At 52.3% G+C, this 24,104-nt stretch overlaps 2 protein-coding genes across 3 annotated transcripts in view; both read left to right on the forward strand.

The window, feature by feature from the left end:
- LOC133362926 (mth938 domain-containing protein-like) overlaps positions 1-24,104 on the forward strand; it is a 93,529-nt gene that overhangs the window by 29,915 nt on the left and 39,510 nt on the right. The gene's annotated exons all lie outside the window — the stretch shown is intronic.
- LOC133362886 (cyclic AMP-dependent transcription factor ATF-6 beta-like) overlaps positions 7,890-24,104 on the forward strand; it is a 47,344-nt gene continuing 31,129 nt past the window's right edge. Inside the window, exons 1-5 of one of the 2 annotated variants that reach the window (XM_061581835.1) lie at positions 7,890-8,103; positions 14,356-14,438; positions 16,308-16,404; positions 18,899-18,996; positions 20,113-20,269. In XM_061581835.1, the coding sequence (XP_061437819.1) occupies positions 8,040-8,103; positions 14,356-14,438; positions 16,308-16,404; positions 18,899-18,996; positions 20,113-20,269 (499 nt within the window). In that variant the 5' untranslated portion in view covers positions 7,890-8,039. The remainder of the gene's footprint in view (positions 8,104-14,355; positions 14,439-16,307; positions 16,405-18,898; positions 18,997-20,112; positions 20,270-24,104) is intronic. The other variant, XM_061581836.1, reaches the window with a different exon arrangement.

A 24,104-nucleotide genomic window follows, 5' to 3' on the forward strand; every position in this document is an offset into this window, starting at 1 on the left:
GCCATCATGATCACCCCTACCCGGGCCAAGGTCGCCGGCCACCACTCGCCGACCTGCAGGGGATTCAGTGCCCTGTTGTTCCCTTGTCACCTACAGCACCCCATCTGAGGCCCCGATGGAGAGGTGGCACGACCAGGGGTCGCAGGGGCTGGAGAGATGGCAGCACCGGACAAGGCGACACCGGCACCACCGAACGCAACGAGAGGGCCTCCGACAGAGGGAGCTGCCGCGGTTAAAGGGGGCAGAGAAGGTTGGGGACGAGTGTGGACTGGGGGAAGAATAAAAGACGAACCCCCTGCAACCTTGTGTCGGCTCTCCCTTACACTTGTGTAGTGACATCTCTGGATGTCACTGTGTGAAGCCGGCCTGGGAGAGGCACGGCGTGCAATGTATTGACTTCGCGGACACCACTGAATGTGGATGCAGTACCGGCCCTAGTAGGGCTCAGGGAGCACTGACTGGCAGTGATGGAGGGCACCACGCTCTGCGTTGCAGTGCCAGCCCCTACAGGATAGGGTGCGAGAGTGCCGGCCACGGAACGGGGTTGCAAGGGGCCATGGCACTCTGGTGACCGGAGGTGTCTACCATGGGACCCCCAAAGTGGGGCTTGGGTGATCACGTGTCCAGGTGGAGATCCTCCTCGAGGATTCTAGAAGGGGGTCGTAGCCAGGGGCGGAGCGAGCCCTGCAACAGGGATATAAGCCGGGTCCCCCAGTGGAACCGGCATTGTTATCCAAAATAAACTTTCATCGGCATTCTACATTCTGCAGAAGTCTCCAACACGTGGACCTGGACCCAAGCTGAGGTCCGGTCCGTTGTGGCCAGTGACAGTGTAATTAGTGCAGTTAGCCTGGTGGTCCACCACCGTAGCTTGTTATATTGCTAAGGAGCAGTTATCCCTTTGTGTTGGTAATAATACATGTGTAGTGGGTTCACAGGCGACAGAGACGGTGTAGTCGAGGCACACTATTTATTTTAACTTTACACTCGGCACAGGGCAACGTATACAACACTTGAAGGGGTAACGGCCCCTTCACCCGTACTGGACTGGGATACACCCCTCGGCTATCTGCCTAACTGGTCTGCTCCCAGGTCCTCCGCTAAGGGTGCTAGGGGAGGCTATCTGACCCGGCCCTGGTCAAGGCACAGGCCACGACACCCAGCCAGACAGACCCGGCTCTTAGAAGAACATCGGCTCTGAGGCTCTGGGGCCGCGCCACTGGCTTGCTCTGCTCGGTCCTAAGAAGGACGGCGAGTCAGAGGAGTTCCAGGGCCTATCTGCCCGGTCTTTAGTCTTCACTGGTTCTTCACTCGTTAGCTTCCCAACACTGAACCACGAGCCCTCTTGCTCCCCGCCTTTTATACCAATTTGCCACCGAGGGGTGGGGCTGTGTGGGATTCCAGCATCCCCCCTCAGCCCCCCAGGGTGGTAACCGTTTTCAGACCCATGTGGACACCCCTGTGTGCTTGTCCGTTTCCCTCCCGTAACACCCCTACACATGTGTTGCCTCCAAGAATACGTCTGAATCTCTGTTTGAGCCCACTACACTAGTATCAGGTAAATCTTTTCACGGCGTCAAACAGAATCTCCAACACAATAACAAAAAATTATTCACCATCAACTGTCACCACTAAAATTGCTCCTAAATCCTTAAAAAAACGAAGATCATGGTCGTTTCCTCAAACAAAAATCCGGTTTCATTCTCTTCACCTATTACTGATATCAGAAACACCATAATTGAGCAGAGTGCTTCCAATACTTGGGTTTACTAATATATTAAAAACGTATATTCCAACCCCATATTGATTACATCTTAAAGAACATCAAATCAAACTTTTTATTTTTATACCGAAACTAAAACTTTGCATTCCCCATTCTATTACACCTGCAAATTATTGAAGCTATCTTTCTACTACTGTTTGACTACAGTTATGCTGCTTACAGATAAGCTCCTAATGAATCACGAAACAGACCTCTACTTGTGACCTCTACTTAAAATCCAATCTCTCATCACTTGAAGGCATTTACATTGGGCACTGTTCATCCATAAAGTGCTTATTGTCAAATCTGCGCTATACTTAGCTGATTCATTAACCCCATTATCAAATCTAACAAACCTAAGGCGTGCCTCTAATTGCCTTTTACCTATCCCAAGAACAAGAATTGGAATAGGTGACACAAAGCCTTTGCCATTGCAGCACCAACGTTTTGGAAAAACTTTGTTTCCTCCCTTAACATTATAAATGTTCCTTAAAAAAATATTTTGAAGCAGAAGATTGGTGCTGGCCATACCGAAGGATCGTAACCTTATCGTGGTGAGGTTTGTGAGTTCCAATGACATTCAGAGCTACGTCGCCTGGCGTCTTGTACTCCTGGTAGGCTCTCCTTTTGGCAAACAGGTCTGGGGAGAGGTTCCAGACAAATAACGGTCCAAACAAAAACACCTTATGAATGGTTCTTAAATATAAAGAGACCCCCTGGAGCCAGGCCTGGGGGTGGTGTTCGCCGGTAAGCACCTGGTGGCTGGGTGACCCACGTAACCCGGTCGAGCTCAGCCCGAAATGGCTATGTAGCGCCGTCCTGTTGGCCCACCATCCTTTGGGTGAATGGTGAGGGGCGGGTGCAATGCCAGTATGACAGGGGGAGGGATGGTCTCGGACGGACTGGACCTGGGCAATGGTCACTAGCTATTGGGACGTGGAATGTCACGTCACTGGGGGGGGGAAGGAGCCGGAGCTGGTGGAAAGGTATCGACTAGATATCGTGGGCCTCACCTACACACACAGCATTGGCACTGCAACCAACCTTCTCTATTGGGGGTGGTCTCTCTCCTATTCCAGAATAACCCTGACAAGGTGTGGGGATACTCATAAGCACCTGGCTTGGCGCTGTTCAGTTGGAGTTTGTGCCAGTGGATGAGAGGGTTGCCCCAATGAGACATCGGGTCTTCACCAAACAGCAGTTCAGAGTATTTCGCCTTCTTGGGGACGGGTGCGGTTCTCGAAAGATTGCTGCCTACCGACTTCAATGCTCACGTGGGAAATGATGGAGATACATGGAGATGCGTGATTGGGAGGAATGCCCCCCCCCCCTCTGATCTGAACCCGAATGGTGAGATATCATTGGAATTATGCGCGAGTCTTGGAATGTCAATAACAAACACCATATTCAAACACAAGGATGCTCATAAGTGTACTTGGTACCAGAGAACCTTGGGCCAAAGGTCAATAATTGACTTGATAGTTGTATCATCGGACCTAAGGCCGCATGTTCTGGACACTCAGGTGAAGAGAGGGGAAGAGCTGTCAACTGATCACCACCTGGTGGTCAGTTGGATCTGACGATTGGGGCACAGACAGGATAGATCTGTTGGTGTGTGTTGTTGTTGTGTATCTGTTGTTGTGTGTCGTGTGTCGTTGTTGTGTATGTGTTGGTGTGTTCTTGTTGTGTATGTGTTGGTGTGTGTCGTTGTTGTGTATTTGTTGTTGTGTTGTGTATGTGTTGGTGTATGCTGTTGTTGTGTATGTGTTGGTGTGTGTTGTTGTTGTGTATCTGTTGGTGTGTTGTTGTGATTGATTAATTTTATTTTATACCTATGTGACTTTACCGAAAGAACCAAAGAGTATGTGTTGTTGTTGTGTATCTGTTGGTATGTGTTGTTGCTGTGTATGTGTTGGTGTGTGTTGTTGTGTATGTGTTGTGTTGTTATGTGTCTGTTGGTATGTGTTGTTGCTGTGTATGTGTTGGTGTGTGTTGTTGTGTATGTGTTGTGTATGTGTTGGTGTGTGTTGTTGTGTATGTGTTGTGTTGTTATGTATCTGTTGGTGTTGTGTATGTGTTGTTGTGTATGTGTTGTGTTGTTATGTATCTGTTGGTGTTGTGTATGTGTTGTTGCTGTGTATGTGTTGGTGTGTGTTGTTGTGTATGTGTTGTGTTGTTGTGTATCTGTTGGTATGTGTTGTTGCTGTGTATGTGTTGGTGTGTGTTGTTGTGTGTGTTGTTATGTATCTGTTGGTGTTGTGTATGTGTTGTTGTGTATGTGTTGCTGTGTATGTGTTGGTGTGTGTTGTTATGTATCTGTTGGTGTTGTGTATGTGTTGTTGGTGTGTATGTGTTGGTGTGTGTTGTTGTGTATGTGTTGTGTTGTTATGTATCTGTTGGTATGTGTTGTTGCTGTGTATGTGTTGGTGTGTGTTGTTGTGTATGTGTTGTGTTGTTGTGTATCTGTTGGTATGTGTTGTTGCTGTGTATGTGTTGGTGTGTGTTGTTGTGTATGTGTTATGTATCTGTTGGTGTTGTGTATGTGTTGTTGTGTATGTGTTGCTGTGTATGTGTTGGTGTGTGTTGTTATGTATCTGTTGGTGTTGTGTATGTGTTGTTGCTGTGTATGTGTTGGTGTGTGTTGCTGTGTATGTGTCGTGTGTCGTTGTTGTGTATGTGTTGGTGTGTTCTTGTTGTGTATGTGTTGGTGTGTGTCGTTGTTGTGTATTTGTTGTTGTGTTGTGTATGTGTTGGTGTATGTTGTTGTGTATGTGTTGGTGTGTGTTGTTGTTGTGTATCTGTTGGTGTGTTGTTGTGATTGATTAATTTTATTTTATACCTATGTGACTTTACCGAAAGAACCAAAGAGTATGTGTTGTTGTTGTGTATCTGTTGGTATGTGTTGTTGCTGTGTATGTGTTGGTGTGTGTTGTTGTGTATGTGTTGTGTTGTTATGTATCTGTTGGTATGTGTTGTTGCTGTGTATGTGTTGGTGTGTGTTGTTGTGTATCTGTTGGTGTTGTGTATGTGTTGTTTCTGTGTATGTGTTGTTGTGTATGTGTTGTTGTGTATGTGTTGGTGTGTGTTGTTGTGTATGTGTTGTTGTGTATCTGTTGGTGTTGTGTATGTGTTGGTGTGTGTTGTTGTGTATCTGTTGGTGTTGTGTATGTGCTGTTGTGTATCTGTTGGTGTTGTGTATGTGTTGTGTTGTCGTTGTGTATGTGTTGTGTTGTTATGTATCTGTTGGTGTTGTGTATGTGTTGTTGTTCACGGCCAATTGGTGACGATTATTTGAACCAGTCCTGGGCCTCCCCTAGGTCGACTCAGCCTCAAATGAGTACCTGGTGTGGTGTGTAGTAAACATCGCAACTAGAGACAAAGGCGGCCGGGCGTGGTGCTGGCCACCCACACCCTCGTGTGCCGTGCCGACCTTCATAGGGGCTCGCTACACAGGGGATTTTTGTCTTTGTGTGTATGTGTGTATGTGTGTGTATGTGTGTGTGTATGTGTGTGTATGTGTGTGTGTATGTGTGTACCAGTGTAGATGTAGTAGGTTCAAGAGAGACGTGGACGACGTAGTCGGAGGCACACTTATTTATTAACCGTTCCACTCTATACAGGCCAAGGTATACAACACTCGAAGGGGTATCGGCCCCTTCACCCGTATAACAGGGAGGTCCCACAATCTCTGTCCCGGCTAGCCTACTCCCAGGTCCTCCACTACAGAGCTAGGGGAGGCTAGCTGATCCAGCTCTAGCCAAGCTGGGATCACGGCACCCTGAGTCCCCAGACCGGCTCTTACAAGAGCATCGGCTCTGGGCTCTCGGGGCCACGCCGCTGGCTTGCCCTGGTCGGTCCTTAGAAGGACGGCGATCCAGGGGAGTCCCAGGGCCTATCTAGCCGGTCTTCTTGCTTCACTGGTTTAAGCTGAACACTGAACCCCGAGCCCACCGGCTCGACGCCTTATATCGCAACTCCCCCCCCCCCGAGGGGTGGGGCCGTGGGGGGTCACAGCGTCGTTTCAGCCCCCCAGGGCTAAACGATGCGGACGTGGATGTAAGTACCATTCCGCGTGCGGGCATAACCACTCCTGGTGTGTTTGTTCGCCCTCCTGTAACACCTCTACATAGATATAATGGGAGGCTGATCGATGCCCGGGTGCGATAAAGGGATGGCTCCCTATTGGTCAACAACGTTATGTATGCCGATGATTTGGTAATAGCTGCTCATTCAAAGGAGGAGTTGGAGACGCTGCTGCTGAGACTGGAGCGTGCCACTAAAAGGTGGGGCCTTACCATCAGCCCCACCAAAACTAAGCACCTGCCTGGGTATTTTGTACCATCGGATGCTCCACCCCCACAACTCCCAATCGGTGATGGAGAGAGTGGAGTTTCCCATACCTGGCTCCAGTTTAACACCAGAGGTCTCACTCCGAATCAGTCGAGCGGCAATATCGTTTCATCGGTTGCGTAACGCTGTGTGGAAGCTACCTGGTCTGTCGCTCCGCACGAAGCTTCAGGTCTTCTCGGCCACGGTCATTCCCTCCCTTCTCTACGCTTGCGAAACGTGGACACCCCTAATGGAACATCTTCGCCAGTTGGAAACATTTAGGCTGGCCTGCCTACGATCCATCCTGGGTTTAACCAGGCTGGATTGTGTGAGGAGCTCACAAATCCTTGAAAGATCTGGGCAAAGTCCCATCAGTGAGCTCCTCCGGCAGGCAAGGCTGCGTTGGCTGGGTCATGTAGCCCGCATGCCCAGCCACCGCATGCCTAAACAGCTTTTGTTCGGCCGGATCGAGGGGGCTAAAAGGGCACGGCACGGGCTGGAGAAGAGATGGAGTGATGTGGTACAGGAGGACGTGGAGCTGAGTGGACTTGCCGATGACTGGTACCAGCGGTGTCAAGATCGGCCTCTGTGGGGGAGGCTCGTGAAGGACGCTACTGGGCAGTTGGAGGCAGTCGCCCTCCAACAACAACGGAGGGCGGAGGAGCGACGCTCACAACAACGAGCGGAGCGCCGGGTGGCTAAAGCACAGCAAGTTGGCACAGTAGGGGGCACAGGTGGTGCATCAGCCAGTCATCTCGGTCATCTCAGTCAGTCGACCCGTGGCACCTGCTGGGTCTGCCCCGTGACCTCCTGCGAGCGGGCGTTCGACACTTCATGTGGCAACCTCAACGTGCACTTAGCCTGGCACAAGCGTCGTGGTGACGTCACCGCCAGTGGCGAATGGCGGTTGTTGTTGATGTGCGGGTCACGTGCTCGCGCTCTATTTCCGGCTCGACCGCGTGACGTCACGACCCGGAAGCGGTGGCCGCACGGCACTGACGTGTCCCTAGCGCCGCCTCACTCGCTCGCTCGCCTCCCTCTTCACTCATTCACTCGCTCGCCTCACTCCTCCTTCACTCATTCACTCGCTCGCCTCCCTCCTTCACTCATTCACTCGCTCGCCTCCCTCCTTCACTCATTCACTCGCTCGCCTCCCTCTTCACTCATTCACTCGCTCGCCTCACTCCTCCTTCACTCATTCACTCGCTCGCTCGCCTCCCTCCTTCACTCATTCACTCGCTCGCCTCACTCCTTCTTCACTCATTCACTCGCTCGCTCGCCTCCCTCCTTCACTCATTCACTCGCTCGCCTCGTCACTCGCCGTCTCCCTCCTTCACCCGCCGTCTCCCCCCTTCACTCATTCACTCGCTCGCCTCGTCACTCATTCACTCGCTCGCCTCGTCACTCATTCACTCGCTCGCCTCGTCACTCATTCACTCGCTCGCCTCGTCACTCATTCACTCGCTCGCCTCGTCACTCATTCACTCGCTCGCCTCGTCACTCATTCACTCGCTCGCCTCGTCACTCATTCACTCGCTCGCCTCGTCACTCATTCACTCGCTCGCCTCGTCACTCATTCACTCGCCCTCTGCTCCTCGTCACTCATTCACTCGCTCGCCTCGTCACTCATTCACTCGCTCGCCTCGTCACTCATTCACTCGCTCGCCTCGTCACTCATTCACTCGCTCGCCTCGTCACTCATTCACTCGCTCGCCTCGTCACTCATTCACTCGCTCGCCTCGTCACTCATTCACTCGCTCGCCTCGTCACTCATTCACTCGCTCGCCTCGTCACTCATTCACTCGCCCTCTGCTCCTCGTCACTCATTCACTCGCTCGCCTCGTCACTCATTCACTCGCTCGCCTCGTCACTCATTCACTCGCTCGCCTCGTCACTCATTCACTCGCCCTCTGCTCCTCGTCACCCTCTGGACTGGCCGGCTCCAGCCATGGAGTCGTTCTTAGCCCCCAACCACCTGGGTGTGGACGACTGGGGTAACCACACACACACAGGTGTAACCACACACACACAGGGTAACCACACACACGCAGGGTAACCACACACACACAGGTGTAACCACACACACACAGGGTAACCACACACACGCAGGGTAACCACACACACACACAGGGTAACCACACACACACAGGGTAACCACACACACGGGTAACCACACACACAGGTAACCACACACACACACAGGGGTAACCACACACACACACAGGGGTAACCACACACACACAGGGGTAACCACACACACGCAGGGTAACCACACACACGCAGGGTAACCACACACACACAGGGGTAACCACACACACGCAGGGTAACCACACACACGCAGGGTAACCACACACACACACGGGGTAACCACACACACAGGTAACCACACACACACACGGGGTAACCACACACACAGGTAACCACACACACACGGGTAACCACACACACACGGGGTAACCACACACACAGGGGTAACCACACACACAGGGGTAACCACACACACAGGGGTAACCACACACACACATGGTAACCACACACACACGGGTAACCACACACACACGGGTAACCACACACACAGGGGTAACCACACACACAGGGTAACCACACACAGGGGTAACCACACACACGGGTAACCACACACACACAGGGTAACCACACACACACGGGTAACCACACACACGCAGGGTAACCACACACACGCAGGGTAACCACACACACACATGGTAACCACACACACACGAGTAACCACACACACAGGGGTAACCACACACACAGGGTAACCACACACACAGGGGTAACCACACACCCCACAGGGGTAACCACACACACACGGGTAACCACACACACAGGGGTAACCACACACCCCACAGGGGTAACCACACACACACGGGTAACCACACACACAGGGGTAACCACACACCCCACAGGGGTAACCACACACACACGGGTAACCACACACACATGGGTAACCACACACCCCACAGGGGTAACCACACACACACGGGTAACCACACACACAGGGGTAACCACACACCCCACAGGGGTAACCACACACAAACACACGGGTAACCACAGACACAAGGTAACCACACACACAGGGGTAACCACACACACACAGGGGTAACTACTGTACAGTGTTACCTGAGATGAGCTGTTCGGGGTAGTGGTGGCTGTGATGGGTGTGGTAGTGGTGGTAGTGGTGATGGTTGTGGTAGTGGTGATGGTTGTGGTAGTGGTGATGGTAGTGGTGATGGTTGTGGTAGTGGTGATGGTTGTGGTAGTGGTGGTAGTGGTGATGGTAGTGGTGATGGTTGTGGTAGTGGTGATGGTTGTGGTAGTGGTGGTAGTGGTGATGGTTGTGGTAGTGGTGATGGTTGTGGTAGTGGTGGTAGTGGTGATGGTTGTGGTAGTGGTGGTAGTGGTGATGGTAGTGGTGATGGTTGTGGTAGTGGTGATGGTTGTGGTAGTGGTGGTAGTGGTGATGGTTGTGGTAGTGGTGGTAGTGGTGATGGTTGTGGTAGTGGTGGTAGTGGTGATGGTAGTGGTGATGGTTGTGGTAGTGGTGATGGTTGTGGTAGTGGTGGTAGTGGTGATGGTTGTGGTAGTGGTGGTAGTGGTGATGGTAGTGGTGATGGTTGTGGTAGTGGTGATGGTTGTGGTAGTGGTGGTAGTGGTGATGGTTGTGGTAGTGGTGGTAGTGGTGATGTTTGTGGTAGTGGTGATGGTTGTGGTAGTGGTGATGGTTGTGGTAGTGGTGATGGTTGTGGTAGTGGTGGTGGCTGTGATGGTTGCGGTAGTGAAGTTAGGGGGGATGGTTGTGGTGATGGTTGTGGTAGTGGTGGTAGTGGTGATGGTTGTGGTAGTGTGTGGTTGTGGTAGTGGTGGTGGCGGCTGTGATGGTTCTGGTAGTGGCGTTAGGGGGGATGGTTGTGGTGGTAGTGGTGATGGTTGTGGTAGTGGTGATGGTTGTGGTAGTGGCGTTAGGGGGTGATGGTTGTGGTCGTGGCGTTAGGGGTGATGGTTGTGGTAGTGGTGATGGTTGTGGTAGTGGTGATGGTTGTGGTAGTGGTGGTAGTGGTGATGGTAGTGGTGATGGTTGTGGTAGTGGTGATGGTTGTGGTAGTGTGTGGTATAAGTGGTGATGGTTGTGGTAGTGGTGGTAGTGGTGATGGTAGTGGTGATGGTTGTGGTAGTGGTGATGGTTGTGGTAGTGGTGGTAGTGGTGATGGTTGTGGTAGTGGTGATGGTTGTGGTAGTGGTGATGGTTGTGGTAGTGGTGGTGGCTGTGATGGTTGCGGTAGTGACGTTAGGGGGGATGGTTGTGGTGATGGTTGTGGTAGTGGTGGTAGTGGTGATGGTTGTGGTAGTGGTGGTTGTGGTAGTGGTGGTGGCGGCTGTGATGGTTCTGGTAGTGGCGTTAGGGGGGATGGTTGTGGTGGTAGTGGTGATGGTTGTGGTAGTGGTGATGGTTGTGGTAGTGGCGTTAGGGGGTGATGGTTGTGGTAGTGGCGTTAGGGGTGATGGTTGTGGTAGTGGTGGTAGTGGTGATAGTTGTGGTAGTGGTGATGGTTGTGGTAGTGGCGTTAGGGGGTGATGGTTGTGGTCGTGGCGTTAGGGGTGATGGTTGTGGTAGTGGTGATGGTTGTGGTCGTGGTGGTAGTGGTGATGGTAGTGGTAGTGGTGATGGTTGTGGTAGTGACGTTAGGGGGTGATGGTTGTGGTAGTGGCGTTAGGGGGTGATGGTTGTGGTAGTGGTGATGGTTGTGGTAATGGCGTTAGGGGTGATGGTTGTGGTGATGGTTGTGGTAGTGACGTTAGGGGGTGATGGTTGTGGTAGTGGCGTTAGGGGTGATGGTTGTGGTAGTGGTGATGGTTGTGGTAGTGGCGTTAGGGGTGATGGTTGTGGTAGTGGTGATGGTTGTGGTAGTGGCGTTAGGGGTGATGGTTGTGGTTGTGGTGATGGTTGTGGTAGTGGCGTTAGGGGTGATGGTTGTGGTAGTGGTGATGGTTGTGGTAGTGGCGTTAGGGGTGATGGTTGTGGTAGTGGTGATGGTTGTGGTAGTGGCGTTAGGGGTGATGGTTGTGGTAGTGGTGATGGTTGTGGTAGTGGTGATGGTTGTGGTAGTGGCGTTAGGGGTGATGGTTGTGGTAGTGGTGATGGTTGTGGTAGTGGTGATGGTTGTGGTAGTGGCGTTAGGGGTGATGGTTGTGGTAGTGGTGATGGTTGTGGTAGTGGTGATGGTTGTGGTAGTGGTGGTGGTTGTGGTAGTGGCGTTAGGGGTGATGGTTGTGGTAGTGGTGATGGTTGTGGTAGTGGTGATGGTTGTGGTAGTGGTGGTGGTTGTGGTAGTGGTGATGGTTGTGGTAGTGGTGGTGGTTGTGGTAGTGGCGTTAGGGGTGATGGTTGTGGTAGTGGTGGTAGTGGTGGTAGTGGTGATGGTTGTGGTAGTGGTGATGGTTGTGGTAGTGGCGTTAGGGGGTGATGGTTGTGGTCGTGGCGTTAGGGGTGGTGGTTGTGGTAGGGGTGATGGTTGTGGTCGTGGTGGTAGTGGTGATGGTGGGGGTAGTGGTGATGGTTGTGGTAGTGGCGTTAGGGGGTGATGGTTGTGGTAGTGGCGTTAGGGGGTGATGGTTGTGGTAGTGGTGATGGTTGTGGTAATGGCGTTAGGGGTGATGGTTGTGGTGATGGTTGTGGTAGTGACGTTAGGGGGTGTTGGTTGTGGTAGTGGCGTTAGGGGTGATGGTTGTGGTAGTGGTGATGGTTGTGGTAGTGGCGTTAGGGGTGATGGTTGTGGTAGTGGTGATGGTTGTGGTAGTGGCGTTAGGGGTGATGGTTGTGGTTGTGGTGATGGTTGTGGTAGTGGCGTTAGGGGTGATGGTTGTGGTAGTGGTGATGGTTGTGGTAGTGGCGTTAGGGGTGATGGTTGTGGTAGTGGTGATGGTTGTGGTAGTGGCGTTAGGGGTGATGGTTGTGGTAGTGGTGATGGTTGTGGTAGTGGTGATGGTTGTGGTAGTGGCGTTAGGGGTGATGGTTGTGGTAGTGGTGATGGTTGTGGTAGTGGTGATGGTTGTGGTAGTGGTGGTGGTTGTGGTAGTGGCGTTAGGGGTGATGGTTGTGGTAGTGGTGATGGTTGTGGTAGTGGTGATGGTTGTGGTAGTGGTGGTGGTTGTGGTAGTGGTGATGGTTGTGGTAGTGGTGGTGGTTGTGGTAGTGGCGTTAGGGGTGATGGTTGTGGTAGTGGTGATGGTTGTGGTAGTGGTGATGGTTGTGGTAGTGGCGTTAGGGGTGATGGTTGTGGTAGTGGTGATGGTTGTGGTAGTGGTGATGGTTGTGGTAGTGGTGATGGTTGTGGTAGTGGTGATGGTTGTGGTAGTGGTGATGGTTGTGGTAGTGGTGATGGTTGTGGTAGTGGTGATGGTTGTGGTAGTGGCGTTAGGGGTGATGGTTGTGGTAGTGGTGATGGTTGTGGTAGTGGTGATGGTTGTGGTAGTGGTGGTGATGGTTGTGGTAGCGGTAGTGTAGCGATGAGCACTGTACTACGAACCTGGCGACCCGGGTTCGATTCCCGCTCACGGCCAACACCAGTAATAGTGATTATCTGAACCGGCCCTGGGCCTCCCCTAGGTAGACTCAGCCTCAAATGAGTACCTGGTGCGATGTGTAAACATCGCCGCTGGGGAGACAAAGGCGGTCGGAAGTGGTGTTGGCCACCCACCCCCTCGTGTGCCGTGTCGGCCTTCATAGGTGCTCGCTAACAGCACTTGCCCCAACAATCTGTAAAGATTACACGGGGGATCTTTGTCTTTGTAGTAGCGGTGGTGGTGGTGCTGTGTTGTCCGTGGGGTCACGTGCTACACCCCGACATCCCCTCGTCCCCCCCTCTCCCCCATGTGACCACTACAGCTGCCTCCACATCAAACTTCCTCTGGGGATTCCGAGACCCCGGTGATTTGCATCTCGAGCCTGACGGTGGTGATGGGCCTCAGGACAGACACGTGGCCTGGCTGTCGACTCACACAGAGACCCAGATACTCACACAGACACGCATAGACCCACACAGAGACCCATAGACTCACGCAGAGACCCATAGACTCACACAGAGACCCATAAACTCACACGGAGACCCATAGACTCACGCAGAGACCCAGAGACTCACACAGAGACCCATAAACTCACACGGAGACCCATAGACTCACACAGAGACCCATAGACTCACGCAGAGACCCATAAACTCACACGGAGACCCAGATACTCACACAGAGACCCAGATACCCACACAGACACGCATAGACCTACACAGAGACCCATAGACTCACGCAGAGACCCATAGACTCACGCAGAGACCCAGAGACTCACACAGAGACCCTAGCATCACACAGAGACCCATAGACTCACGCAGAGACCCATAGACTCACACAGAGACCCAGAGACTCACACAGAGACCCATAGACTCAAGCAGAGACCCATAGACTCACGCAGAGACCCATAGACTCACGCAGAGACCCATAGACTCAAGCAGAGACCCATAGACTCAAGCAGAGACCCAGAGACTCACACAGAGACCCATAGACTCACGCAGAGACCCATAGACTCACGCAGAGACCCATAGACTCAAGCAGAGACCCAGAGACTCACACAGAGACCCATAGACTCACACAGAGACCCATAGACTCAAGCAGAGACCCATAGACTCACGCAGAGACCCATAGACTCACGCAGAGACCCATAGACTCAAGCAGAGACCCATAGACTCAAGCAGAGACCCAGAGACTCACACAGAGACCCATAGACTCAAGCAGAGACCCATAGACTCAAGCAGAGACCCATAGACTCACACAGATGTGGTGCCAGGATTTCACTGAGTGAGTGTCCAGATGGGGAGCGGTGGCGCAGCGGTTAGCATGCTGCTCTACGAACCAAGCGACCCAAGTTCAATTCCCGCTCACAGCCACCAACACCAGTAACGATTATCTGAACCGATCCTGGGCCTCCAGTAGGTTGACTCAGCCTCAAATGAGAATCTGGTGCAATGTATAAACAGGAAACTACTGCGGGTGGCCACGTGGAATGTTTGAATGCTCGCTCACAGGATGAGAGGCTGCCACTCCGCTGTGAGGAGCTGGAGCGGTACCATCTGAACCTCTGTCAGTGCCACTTGGTGATAGGTGGTTGCTGCTGTTGTGTGTGTGTGTGCACGTAAACAGCACTGCCCCAACAGTCTGTGTTAAAGGCTACCCGGGTGCATCTGTGTCTCTCTATGTAGAGATGGGGAACTTCGATCTGGAGGAGGAGATGGATCTCAACGAACTCAACGACATTTTCCGCGCGCTCAAGAGGGACATGGAGGTGCGTGGACCTCGATCGCTCGCTCATGCACTCGATCTCTCACTCGTTCACTCGTTCACTCGATCGCTCGCTCATGCACTCGATCGCTCGCTCATGCACTCGATCGCTCGCTCATGCACTCGATCGCTCGCTCATGCACTCGATCTCTCACTCGTTCACTCGTTCGCTCGCACGCAGGGGCGCGACTCTGGCGGGGGTGGGTGTGTTTGCCCCATAGGTATGCCTCGTCGGCCACAAGGGGGGTGTGGAGCCCCCATATGAAGCAGATATAAATGACAAGTAACAACCAATGTGAAGACAAAAATAAATTCCAACATTTTTGATTTAAAGCTTTCGTGACTGCAACAGCCGCTACTGCCGCTGCTGCCGCCACCACTGCTTGTTCCTGAACAGCAGCACCGGGATGTTGTTGCCGGCTGACGTGCGCATGACAGCAAGACGCAGGACACGTTGATTGTGAGAATTGTCACCTTAAACTTCGTGTGCTATGAATACCGTCGTCCACCGCGGTGAGAGCCATCTCCCTCTGAACTCCAACACACGGCGCAACTGAACTAAAATCTGAGCAGTTAAAGCCTGCGTACATCACTGTGCATGCGGAGTTAAACATCCCTCCGCCGTAGCCACTTCAGTCACAGTGAGTTGGGAGAAAGGAGGGCGGCCCACAGTCGCATCTTGCATAGACCCCCCTTCCGCTTCTCGCACAGACAAAGGTCCCCCAGGTAGGCCGTTGGGGCAAGGGCTGTGAGCGAGTAGCAGCAGCGCCTACGAAGGCCGGCACTGTGGCGCACACGAGGGGCGTGGTGCGGCCAGGACTGCTCCCAGCCTTCTTTGTATCCCCATTGGCGATTCTCACCACACCAATTCATAACTTGAGGCTGAGTCAACCTCGGTGTCGGTAGACGTGAGCGAAAATTTAACTTTAGTGGCGCGGCGCGCTAACTGCTGCGCCGCCGCTCCCCATAGACACACAACACAAAGACGAAGATTTCCTCCCCACTTTGTAGCCTTAATAGACCGTAGGGGCAAGTGCTGTTAGCAAGGCCGTAGCCATGGAGTCAACATTGGGGGGGACCAAATCTTCCAGGGTGTCTGGCGGTCCCAACCCAGAAAAATATCTAAATTTGAAAACGAATTTCCTGCCTAAAATATTAAAAAATTCACTAACACATGGGAAGGACTTTGAAATTTTTTTTTATAATAATGTATAATAGTGTATTGTATTACATTGCTCTGTTTTTACAGAGATTAGGGATTAATAAAGTACAACCATAACCACAATCATATAATTAAAACGAAGACAAGTCCAGATATTGTGGCCAAGGTTTAGCAAATTGTTGTTTTTATTTGCATAGCATCGCTATTGTTTTTCTAGTAATATATTGGGGGGGGACATTTTGAGCATATTTGAATATTGGGGAGGATGTGTCCCCCCCAATACATATTATAATTACGGCCTTGGCTGTTAGCAAGTAGCAGCAGTGCCTTTCAAGGCTGGAACGGCACATGACGGGGTGGGTGACCAGCACCACTCCCGACCGCCTTTTGTATCCTGATACTCATTTCAGGCTGAGTCCACCTAGGGGAGGACCAGGGCCGTTTGTTCAGATAATTATCGCTATCATCGGTGTTGACACGAAGGACAATGAGACACCAACATTCACGCACCTCGGGGCTTGCGTGTCACGGGCCGTCCCGTGGTGTCGCGTGTCGTCCCCTCGCGCCCCCCCTCACCACCCCCCCCACACACCCCCCTCACCACCCCCCCCACACCCCCCCCACACCCCCCCCACACCCCCCCCACACCCCCCCCTCACCACCCCCCCACACACCCCCCTCACCACCCCCCCCACACCCCCCCCCCGCCAGCTGGAGGAGGACGTGGAGCTGGACATGGAGGCGCTGGCTGCTGCTGCTGTCGACGTAGCAGAACCGTGGAGCGACATCTACAAGCAGATCTTCACTGGTGAGGGCACGCGGGGGGCGGGGGGGAGAGGGAGGTGCCTCTTGTAGCAGGGTGGGGGGTGACGCGGTGGGAGGGAGAGTGATGGGGGGGGGTGACGCGGGGGTGGGGGGGTGATGTGGTGGGGGGGTGACGCGGGTGGAGGCATGCGAGAGTGGAGGGGGGGATGCTCCAGAGGGGATCCCAAGGCCTGCCTCTAGGGGAGCCTCTTGTAGGGGAGCCTCTTGTAGGGGAGTCTCTTGTAGGGGAGTCTCTTGTAGGGGAGACTATTGTAAGGGGCCCTCTTGTAGGGGGCCTCTTGTAGGGGAGCCTCTTGTAGGGGGGCCTCTTGTAGGGGAGTCTCTCGTAGGGGAGCTTCTTGTAGGGGAGCCTCTTGTAGGGGAGTCTCTTGTAGGGGAGCCTCTTGTAGGGGAGTCTCTTGTAGGGGAGCCTCTTGTAGGGGAGCCTCTTGTAGGGGGGCCTCTTGTAGGGGAGTCTCTTGTAGGGGAGTCTCTTGTAGGGGAGTCTCTTGTAGGGGAGTCTCTTGTAGGGGAGTCTCTTGTAGGGGGGCCTATTGTAAGGGGCCCTCTTGTAGGGGAGCCTCTTGTAGGGGAGTCTCTTGTAGGGGAGTCTCTTGTAGGGGAGTCTCTTGTAGGGAGCCTCTTGTAGGGGAGCCTCTTGTAGGGGAGTCTCTTGTAGGGGAGCTTCTTGTAGGGGAGCCTATTGTAGGGGAGTCTCTTGTAGGGGAGTCTCTTGTAGGGGAGTCTCTTGTAGGGGAGCCTCTTGTAGGGGAGCCTCTTGTAGGGGAGCCTCTTGTAGGGGAGTCTCTTGTAGGGGAGCCTCTTGTAGGGGAGTCTCTTGTAGGGGGGCCTCCTGTAGGGGAGTCTCTTGTAGGGGAGCCTCTTGTAGGGGAGTCTCTTGTAGGGGGCCTCCTGTAGGAGAGTCTCTTGTAGGGGAGCCTCTTGTAGGGGAGCCTCTTGTAGGGGAGTCTCTTGTAGGGGAGTCTCTTGTAGGGGAGCTTCTTGTAGAGGAGCCTCTGTAGGGGAGCCTCTTGTAGGGGAGCCTCTTGTAGGGGAGTCTCTTGTAGGGGAGCTTCTTGTAGGGGAGCCTCTTGTAGGGGAGCCTCTTGTAGGGGAGCCTCTTGTAGGGGAGCCTCTTGTAGGGGAGCCTCTTGTAGGGGAGCCTCTTGTAGGGGAGCCTCTTGTAGGGGAGCCTCTTGTAGGGGAGCCTCTTGTAGGGGAGCCTCTTGTAGGGGGGCCTCTGTAGGGGAGCCTCTTGTAGGGGAGCCTCTTGTAGGGGAGCCTCTGTAGGGGAGCCTCTTGTAGGGGAGTCTCTTGTAGGGGAGCTTCTTGTAGGGAGCTCTTGTAGGGGAGTCTCTTGTAGGGGAGCCTCTTGTAGGGGAGCCTCTTGTAGGGAGCCTCTTGTAGGGGGGCCTCTTATAGGGGAGCCTCTTGTAGGGGGGCCTCTTGTAGGGGTTCTTCTTGTAGGGGAGCCTCTTGTAGGGGGGCCTCTTGTAGGGGTTCTTCTTGTAGGGGAGCCTCTTGTAGGGGAGTCTCTTGTAGGGGAGCCTCTTGTAGGGGAGCCTCTTGTAGGGGGCCTCTTGTAGGGGGCCTCTTGTAGGGGAGCCTCTTGTAGGGGAGCCTCTTGTAGGGAGTCTCTTGTAGGGGAGTCTCTTGTAGGGGAGCCTCTTGTAGGGGAGTCTCTTGTAGGGGAGCCTCTTGTAGGGGAGTCTCTTGTAGGGGAGTCTCTTGTAGGGGAGCTTCTTGTAGGGGAGCCTATTGTAGGGGAGCCTCTTGTAGGGAGTCTCTTGTAGGGGGCCTCTTGTAGGGGAGCCTCTTGTAGGGGGGCCTCCTGTAGGGGAGTCTCTTGTAGGGGGGCCTCTTGTAGGGGAGTCTCTTGTAGGGGAGCCTCTTGTAGGGGAGCCTCTTGTAGGGGGGCCTCCTGTAGGGGAGTCTCTTGTAGGGGAGCCTCTTGTAGGGGAGCCTCTTGTAGGGGAGTCTCTTGTAGGGGGGCCTCCTGTAGGGGAGTCTCTTGTAGGGGAGTCTCTTGTAGGGGAGCCTCTTGTAGGGGAGCCTCCTGTAGGGAGTCTCTTGTAGGGGAGCCTCTTGTAGGGGAGCCTCTTGTAGGGGAGTCTCTTGTAGGGGGGCCTCCTGTAGGGGAGTCTCTTGTAGGGGGGCCTCCTGTAGGGGAGTCTCTTGTAGGGGAGTCTCTTGTAGGGGAGCCTCTTGTAGGGGAGCCTCCTGTAGGGGAGTCTCTTGTAGGGAGCCTCCTGTAGGGGAGTCTCTTGTAGGGGAGCCTCTTGTAGGGGAGCCTCTTGTAGGGGGGCCTCTTGTAGGGGAGCCTCTTGTAGGGGAGCCTCTTGTAGGGGAGCCTCTTGTAGGGGGGCCTCTTGTAGGGGAGCCTCTTGTAGGGGAGCCTCTTGTAGGGGAGCCTCTTGTAGGGGAGCCTCTTCTGCCTGCCAGTAGTTGCAGGAGCTGTGAGCGAGCAGTTGCAGGGGCTGCGCCTTTACCGCTCACAGACACGGAGGTGAAGGAGGAGAAGGAGGAACCGGTGGCATCCTCGCCGGACTCGCGCTGCCTGGGCTCCCCGGCCTCCATTGGCCCTCTGGGGCCTGAGGTGAGAGCTTGCACAAAGACAAACGTCCCCCATGTAGCCTCAACAAATCGTCGGGGAAAGCGCTGTTAGCGAGTAGCAGCGCCTATGAAGGCCGGAAACTGTGGCACACAAGGGGGTGGGTTGCCAGCACCATGCCCGGCTGCCTTTGTCTCCCCAGTGGCGACGTTTTACACATCGCACCAGGTACTAATCTGAGGCTGAGTCGACCTAGGGGAGGCCCAGGACCGGTCCAGATAATCGTCACCGGTTTTGGCCGTGACCAGGAATCGAACTCGAACCCGGGTCGCCGGGTTCATAGCGAAGCACGCTAATCGCTGCACCACCGCTCCCCACTCACACACACACTCAACGCACACACACGCACCCCCGCTCACACGCACTCACGCACGCGCACACACAGGCGCACACGCACGTGCGTGCTTCACCGTTCCGTGGCTGTACGTACATACGGTACGTTGAACTGCCTGATGACGATTGCTTGCAGTGCCATCGAAATGTCGTGATCTTTATTTTTTCTACCTTCGTGACTTTACCGAAAGAACCAAAGACTATGGATTCCTGCAGTCACGAACGCTTCAAATCAAGATTGAGGGACAACAAACTAAACACAACAACAACAAGCAGCAGCAGCGGTTCTAAATAAACGAGTTTGTCAATCTAAATGATGTAAAAGCGCAGCATAGCTCCAGTGGCTTCCTAATACCAGAATGCAAGATCATTCCAGACGGCGCAGAAGCAGAGCATGTGGAGGTGCGCGATGTGGCGGCCGTCTTTGTTTAATGGCTAGCCAGAAGGAGTGTATGGTGTATTGTATATTGTATAGTGTAGTGTATAGCAGTGTAAAGCGTAGTGTATAGCGGTGTATAGCATAGTTTATAGCATAGAGGATAGTGTAATGTATAGTCGTGTATAATGTAGTGTATCATGTAGTGTATAGTAGTATATAGTGTAGTTATAGTAGCGTAGTGTAGTGTATAGTAGTGGAGAGTATCGTGTAGTGATAGTAGCGTAGTGATAGTAGCGTAGTTATAGTAGTGTAGTGTATAGTAGTATATAGTGTAGTGTATAGTAGTGTATATAGCACGTGAACGCGCCGCGCGGTGCTGTGACCGTCAGGACGTGAAGGGGGAGAGCGGCCCGCCCACCCCGCCCACCTTGCCGGGTGACGTGCCGTGTCCGTCCCCGCTCCCCACCGTTGCCGGCAGCTCAGCAGCCGCCGCAATCGCCGCACTCCGGCCAGAGGAGCCGCGTGGTTCGGCCGCGCGCACCGGTGGTGAGCGGCACGGCACTGCACGGACACCACGAGTTGTGTGGTGCGGTTGTGTGGTATAGAAGTGTGTAGTTGTGTGGTATAGAAGTGTGTGGTTGTGTGGTATAGAAGTGTGTGGTTGTGTGGTATAGAAGTGTGTGGCTGTGTGGTATAGAAGTGTGTGGTTGTGTGGTATAGAAGTGTGTGGCTGTGTGGTATAGAAGTGTGTGTGGTTGTGTGGTTATAGACGTGTGTGGTTGTGTGGTATAGAAGTGTGTGGCTGTGTGGTATAGAAGTGTGTGGCTTGTGTGGTATAGAATGGGTATAGAAGTGTGTGGCTGTGTGGTATAGAAGTGTGTGGCTGTGTGGTATAGAAGTGTGTGGTTGTGTGGTATAGAAGTGTGTGGCTGTGTGGTATAGAAGTGTGTGGTTGTGTGGTATAGAAGTGTGTGGCTGTGTGGTATAGAAGTGTGTGGTTGTGTGGTATAGAAGTGTGTGGTTGTGTGGTATAGAAGTGTGTGGCTGTGTGGTATAGAAGTGTGTGGTTGTGTGGTATAGAAGTGTGGCTGTGGGTATAGAAGTGTGTGGTGTGGTATAGAAGTGTGTGGCTGTGTGGTATAGAAGTGTGTGGCTGTGTGGTATAGAAGTGTGTGGGCTGTGTGGTATAGAAGTGTGTGGTTGTGTGGTATAGAAGTGTGGCGGCTTGTGTGTATAGAAGTGTGTGGTTGTGTGGTATAGAAGTGTGTGGTTGTGTGGTATAGAAGTGTGTGGTTGTGTGGTATAGAAGTGTGTGGCTGTGTGGTATAGAAGTGTGTGGCTGTGTGGTATAGAAGTGTGTGGTTGTGTGGTATAGAAGTGTGTGGTTGTGTGGTATAGAAGTGTGCGGCTGTGTGGTATAGAAGTGTGTTGGTTGTGTGGTATAGAAGTGGTGTGGTTGTGTGGTATAGAAGTGTGTGGTTGTGTGGTATAGAAGTGTGTGGCTGTGTGGTATAGAAGTGTGTGGCTGTGTGGTATAGAAGTGTGCGGCTGTGTGGTATAGAAGTGTGTGGTTGTGTGGTATAGAAGTATGTGGCTGTGTGGTATAGAAGTGTGTGGTTGTGTGGTATAGAAGTGTGTGGTTGTGTGGTATAGAAGTGGTGTGGTTGTGTGGTATAGAAGTGTGTGGTTGTGTGGTATAGAAGTGTGTGGCTGTGTGGTATAGAAGTGGTGTGGCTGTGTGGTATAGAAGTGTGCGGCTGTGTGGTATAGAAGTGTGTGGCTGTGTGGTATAGAAGTGTGCGGTTGTGTGGTATAGAAGTGTGTGGTTGTGTGGTATAGAAGTGTGTGGCTGTGTGGTATAGAAGTGTGTGGTTGTGTGGTATAGAAGTGTGTGGCTGTGTGGTATAGAAGTGTGTGGCTGTGTGGTATAGAAGTGTGTGGCTGTGTGGTATAGAAGTGTGCGGTTGTGTGGTATAGAAGTGTGTGGTTGTGTGGTATAGAAGTGTGTGGCTGTGTGGTATAGAAGTGTGTGGTTGTGTGGTATAGAAGTGTTTGGTTGTGTGGTATAGAAGTGTTTGGTTGTGTGGTATAGAAGTGTGTGGCTGTGTGGTATAGAAGTGTGTGGTGTGGTATAGAAGTGTGTGGTTGTGTGGTATAGAAGTGTGTGGTTGTGTGGTATAGAAGTGTGTGGTTGTGTGGTATAGAAGTGTGTGGTTGTGTGGTATAGAAGTGTGTGGTTGTGTGGTATAGAAGTGTGTGGCTGTGTGGTATAGAAGTGTGTGGCTGTGTGGTATAGAAGTGTGCGGCTGTGTGGTATAGAAGTGTGCGGTTGTGTGGTATAGAAGTATGTGGCTGTGTGGTATAGAAGTGTGCGGTTGTGTGGTATAGAAGTGTGTGGTGTGTGTGGTATAGAAGTGTGCGGTGTGGTTGTGTGGTATAGAAGTGTGTGTGGTTGTGTGGTATAGAAGTGTGTGGTTGTGTGGTATAGAAGTGGCTGTGGTTGTGTGGTATAGAAATGTGTGGCTGTGTGGTATAGAAGTGTGTGGTTGTGTGGTAAGAAGTGGTGTGGTTGTGTGGTATAGAAGTGTGGCTGTGTGGTTATAGACGTGTGTGGCTGTGTGGTATAGCAGTGTGTGGCTGTGTGGTATAGAAGTGTGCGGTTGTGTGGTATAGACGTGTGTGGTGTGTGGTATTATAGACTGGTGTGCTGTGTGGTATAGAAGTGTGCGGTTGTGTGGTATAGAAGTGTGTGGTTGTGGGTTATAGAAGTGTGTGCTTGTGTGTATAGAATTGTGTGTGGTTGTGTGGTATGAAGTGTGTGGTTTTGTGGTATAGACAGTGGTGTGGCTGTGTTGGTATAGAATGTGTGCGTGTGTTAAGGTGTGGTTGTGTGGTATAGAAGTGTGTGGCTGTGTGGTATAGAAGTGTGTGGCTGTGGTTGTATAGAAGTGTGTGGCTGTGTGGTATAGAAGTGTGCGGTTGTGTGGTATAGAAGTGTGTGGTTGTGTGGTATAGAAGTGTGTGGGCTGTGTGGTATAGAAGTGTGTGGTTGTGTGGTGTATAGAAGTGTTTGGTTGTGTGGTATAGAAGTGTTTGGTTGTTGTGGTATAGAAGTGTGTGGCTGTTTGGTATAGAAGTGTGTGGTTGTGTGGTATAGAAGTGTGTGGTTGTGTGGTATAGAAGTGTGTGGTTGTGGTGGTATAGAAGTGTTTGGTTGTGTGGTATAGAAGTGTTTGGTGTGTGGTATAGAAGTGTGTGGTGTGGTATAGAAGTGTGTGGCTGTGTGGTATAGAAGTGTGTGGTTGTGTGGTATAGAAGTGTGTGGTTGTGTGTATAGAAGTGTGTGGTTGTGTGGTATAGAGTGTGCGGTTGTGTGGTATAGAAGTGTGTTGGTTGTGTGGTATAGAAGTGTGTGGCTGTGTGGGTATAGAAGTGTGTGGCTGTGTGGTATAGAAGTGTGTGGCTGTGTGGTATAGAAGTGTGGGGCTGTGTGGTATAGAAGTGTGTGGCTGTGGTTATAGAAGTGTGTGGGCTGTGTGGTATAGAAGTGTGTGGCTGTGTGGTATAGAAGTGTGTGGCTGTGTGGTATAGAAGTGGTGGGGTTGTGTGGTATAGAAGTGTGTGGTTGTGTGGTATAGAAGTGTGTGGTTGTGTGGTATAGAAGTGTGTGGTTGTGTGGTATAGAAGTGTGTGGTTGTGTGGTATAGAAGTGTGTGGTTGTGTGGTATAGAAGTGTGTGGTTGTGTGGTATAGAAGTGTGCGGTTGTGTGGTATAGAAGTGTGTGGCTGTGTGGTATAGAAGTGTGTGGCTGTGTGGTATAGAAGTGTGTGGCTGTGTGGTATAGAAGTGTGTGGTTGTGTGGTATAGAAGTGTGTGGCTGTGTGGTATAGAAGTGTGTGGCTGTGTGGTATAGAAGTGTGTGGCTGTGTGGTATAGAAGTGTGCGGTTGTGTGGTATAGAAGTGTGTGGCTGTGTGGTATAGAAGTGTGTGGTTGTGTGGTATAGAAGTGTGTGGCTGTGTGGTATAGAAGTGTGTGGCTGTGTGGTATAGAAGTGTGTGGTTGTGTGGTATAGAAGTGTGTGGCTGTGTTGGTATAGACGTGTGTGGCTTGTGTGTATAGAAGTGGTGTGGTGTGTGGTATAGAAGTGTGTGGTTGTGTGGTATAGAAGTGTGTGGCTGTGTGGTATAGAAGTGTGTAGCTGTGTGGTATAGAAGTGGTGTGGTTGTGTGGTATAGAAGTGGTGTGGTTGTGTGGTATAGAAGTGTGTGGCTGTGTGGTATAGAAGTGTGTGGCTGTGTGGTATAGAAGTGTGTGGTTGTGTGGTATAGAAGTGTGTGGTTGTGTGGTATAGAAGTGTGTGGCTGTGTGGTATAGAAGT

The sequence above is a fragment of the Lethenteron reissneri genome, unplaced genomic scaffold, assembly GCF_015708825.2.
Source record: "Lethenteron reissneri isolate LAM-NWPU_2019-01 unplaced genomic scaffold, ASM1570882v1 scaffold_1638, whole genome shotgun sequence".
Lineage (NCBI taxonomy): Eukaryota > Metazoa > Chordata > Hyperoartia > Petromyzontiformes > Petromyzontidae > Lethenteron > Lethenteron reissneri.